This window comes from Trypanosoma equiperdum (genome assembly GCF_001457755.1).
Source record: "Trypanosoma equiperdum strain OVI genome assembly, contig: ctg_239, whole genome shotgun sequence".
NCBI classification, from domain to species: Eukaryota; Euglenozoa; class Kinetoplastea; order Trypanosomatida; family Trypanosomatidae; genus Trypanosoma; species Trypanosoma equiperdum.
In genome coordinates, this window is record NW_027124131.1 from 6,792 (window position 1) to 10,686 (window position 3,895).

A 3,895-nucleotide genomic window follows, 5' to 3' on the forward strand; every position below is an offset into this window, starting at 1 on the left:
TCCTTCTTTATCTTGTGCATAAAAAATTCCCATATTTATGCTTTCGTTTGAAACTGCCCGTATACCATATCCATTTATATTTTTAAATAATGTCTTTCTGCATCTCCTCTAATGATTTTGCCGTGGTCTCACTCACTCACTCAAAAACGCATTTCCATTTCACTCTCGAAAATTATTTTGTGTGCTTCTTCTTTACCTTTCAGTTGCTCTGCATTCACTACATTCATTATAATATTAGTATATGCACACTCACAACACTCTTTCTTTCTGACTATTACTAGATTTATATTATAATTCTAACTAATATCCACAAAATACACAAGCATGAAATAAGAAAAATTAGAATATCACTCATTTTTAATACACTATCACTATGATTATTTGCACCCATATTCATTTATCATACAAAAATTAAAAATTTCTCTCTCTTTAAAAGTTTCAATTTTTATCAAAAAGTATTATTAGTGAATATTTCGGAAATTTTAGTAAATTCTCTTAAAATAGCAAATTTCATAAGTCCATAAAAATGAGAAAATATCATTAGAATGCTAAAATGCTACCAAAAAATCAAAAACTACAGCAATCAGAGCAAATTTATTATTTACAAGAAAATGACCATCTCAGCATTTTCCCGTCTCTTTGTTATCTTCATTACTTTACCTCTTTCTAAATGCAAAATTTTGCTTATCGCCTGTTTTGTCATTTTCACAAGCGGCCTTATCTTTGTGCGCTACACATCCAGTTGCCGCTGCTCCTCCCTCTTTTGTTGTGCCTTCTGTTCCTGCTGCGTCTCTCTGTCCTTCTCCATCTTTAGGTTTGCATGTTCCTTTGGTTTCTTCAGTTTCTTCCCATTTGCAGTTAGCTGCTGCGCAGGTTGAGTTTGTCTGGTGGTTATTGCAGGCTGTCGCCTGTTTGTCTTTACTGCCGGGTTGGCTTGTGTCGCTGTTCTGTTGTTGGTGTTCCGGTTCCTCCATGTACCGCGCCCTGGAAGCTACTTGTCCGGCCAGTTGAGCAAGCTGCTTTATGGCTTCGGTTTTGTGCTGTTGCTGCTGGTTGTATTGTTCTCTTGCTGCAAGCCTGTCGTGGATCTGCTGCAGGCCGTGCAGCCATGTGATTTTTTCCGTTTCCAGTGTTCTGCCCTGTGCTGCGCCTGCGAATTTGACACATGCCCCGTTCGCCTGCCCGTCGCAGGTGCTCTCGCCTGGCTGTCCATAGTAAATGTCGGCGGATTGAGTATTCATAGGTGCCTTCAACGCTTCCAGTAATGCTGCGAGTTGGTTGGCGGAGATCTTGTTTTTGGTTATATTCGGGCATATTGAGCGGATGTGCGACCATTTCGATGCCTGCGGCGCAGTCCCGACTTCCCAGTCCACTGCTGTGCCATGCTTTTTGTTGCACGGCTTTACGCTCTGTGTGTTGGCCGTCCCGCATACACAGTATATTGTGGCTGCTAGTGACTTTGCTGGTCCTGCTGGCGGTGTTTTTGCGCATTCGGTGGCATATGCTGCTGGCGGTGCTCCGAACAATTTGTTATTTTCCGGTTGGTCTTTGTTTGTGTCTGGTTCCCCGTATAGCGCTATCAGAAGCTGTTCTCTTAGTTCTTTGTCATCTGCTGGCTTTTCCGTTTCAGACGTTTGTTGAGTTTGTAGTGTGTGCGCTGCCTCTGTTATCTCCGCTAGCGCTTGTTTTAGCTTTCGCTTCTGTGCCGGTTTAATGTTAGCGATATGGTATTTTTGTTGAATTGTCTGCTCCGCTTTGTCTACTGCCAGATCTGCTGCCGCTGTTGCCCACATCGTCCACTTTTCCTGCCATTCTTCGTTCATGCCGTGGCCTGGTTTAGGTTTGGCTGTTGCCGGGGTCGTGCCTTCTTTGGAGACGAAGCTTGCCCTCCATTTGGTGTCAGCGAGAGACATGTTAAGTTTGTAGAGGTCGTCCAATGGTGGTTGCTCGCTGTACAGGGAAGATACGAATTCGATGTCTCCGTCCCCCAGCTGTAGAGCGCTGCATAGCGCCGGGAAAATCGGCGCGTTGACGCCGTCGGTGGCTGCCGCTTCTGTTCTGGTTATCACATCAAGCAAGAAATACACTGCAGCAGCGCCGACCGCCAGTTTCATTGTCGTCGGTTGTTTATTGGTTGTGCTTTCTTTTGTTCTTTGGTTAGTTTCAGGTTGTTGATGAGTAAGTTGTTAGAATCCTTTTCATTGCGATGCTAAAATTAGCTATATTACAAAACAACAGGGTATCCTTGTCCAGTGGTTTATTCGTCGCTTTAACAAAAATTTCTTAGTTTTAAACAAATCCTCCTCTTTAACGTCTCACTACAACTGATTTAATACTCAAAATCCCATTTATTCCATCTAAGTCATAAGTTTCAACTCCTTCCAATTAACTTGTACTAAATAACCTTCCTTTCAACCTTTTATACCAAGTAAGATTTTTAACTACTAGCTTCGCTTTCTCCTCCCATGCAGTTGTTTTTCCTAGAAAGTGAATAAATGGTGCATTCAAAATCTCACCACTATTTGGAATAGAAAAAAATCTCTCTTCATAATCCGATCCAACCACTCCCCTCCCCTCAAAACAAATTTCTGTCCAACAGCTTCTTTTTCAGTAGCACTCCATATTAGCAATAAATTGTAAATACTCTGGTCTGACCACCACTCCTCACTTCCTTTTAGTAACTCTCCAAATGCATATTTACATTTCTTAAATTCCCAGACTCTTGCAATTAAATTTCCACCTATAAGATAAGGTTTAACACGACAAAGTGACTTTAGCAAGTTGGGTAGCTTTCTCTCCTCTTCTTTTATACATCCAATACTGAAAAATAAATAACATCTCTGTACATGCTCCTTGTGAATTTTCTCCTCATTTTCTGCTGTATGTTTTTGTAAAATATTCTACTGCATGCCCATGCTTATTTCCATTAGAAACTATAATATCATATACACCAACAGTTATTACAATATCCTCATCATTTGCATTTTGTTTTTCTAAATATTGCATAACCCATCTAGCTCTTTTGACATGACTGTACAAACCTCCCACTTCAATTGTAATAATTTTAACATTACTTAGTTTGGCACTCAAAATGAGCCTGCAGCATCCTTGAGTTTCACGATTTTTAATTACTATTGCAATCACAAACACTCTTGGTTTCTTAGTGTCACTATGTGTTTTTTTTCTTTGAGTACTTTTTAATGGATATTTAGTTTTGGCTCAGTAAATCAAGCAGTGCCAACAAAGCTTTGCAAGATAACAAATTTTATTCTGTAATCTATCATTAAAATTTGAGTTATTATGAGAAAATCTAAAAAATAAGAAAAAGTCTTTCTTTCAACTAAAGTGTTTATATTTTTCAACAATGCCTTTATAATGTGATGATATAGCTGCTGAAGGCTGTTTGCTCTGTGTCTAGATCCTGTGCTTGAGGACGCACCTACATTTTCTGTTTTAATATGGTATTTTTTGTAAGAGACGCTGCCACACTCTACTTCTTCCCCATTGTTCTTGCTCTTACATTTCTGCTCTATGTAATACTGCAGTAAGTGCAGTAGCTATTTGCAATTATGGCTTTATACATATTATGAATATTACCACTTTCATGTGACAAATACCAGAACTATCCTGTTTGGTGACAACACTAACATTATTGTGTATAACAACTTTTATTACCGTTTCTTCTTATAACGTAGTAACTCCATTTAGGCTGCACATCAAATTTTATTTGTTCCTAATTGTCCGCGCCATAACCAACATATGTATAAATATTCTCATCATCATATTTATTCTTTGACAATATGCATATTTAACCTATCTTTTGTTTTGACTTACCCCATTTCCATAATAATATTTTTAAATCGCTCTCCAACTCGATTACTTACTTCCATTGCGA

The 3,895-nt window shown here is 39.0% G+C and overlaps 1 protein-coding gene and 1 pseudogene across 2 annotated transcripts; both read right to left on the reverse strand.

Moving 5' to 3' along the window:
* Positions 1–656: 656 nt before the first annotated feature.
* On the reverse strand, positions 657–2,114 carry TEOVI_000078900 (Trypanosomal VSG domain containing protein, putative; the record flags this gene model as incomplete). The annotated part of the gene is made up of 1 exon (XM_067224134.1): positions 657–2,114. One exon carries the CDS (start codon positions 2,112–2,114, stop codon positions 657–659), a length of 1,458 nt encoding a protein of 485 aa, XP_067080235.1.
* Positions 2,115–2,279: 165 nt separating this feature from the next.
* On the reverse strand, positions 2,280–2,858 carry TEOVI_000079000:pseudogene (annotated as a pseudogene). The gene is given in 4 exon segments: positions 2,280–2,306; positions 2,309–2,344; positions 2,347–2,571; positions 2,574–2,858. Coding segments are annotated over 4 exon segments (573 nt in total).
* Between the last annotated feature and the right edge of the window lie 1,037 nt (positions 2,859–3,895).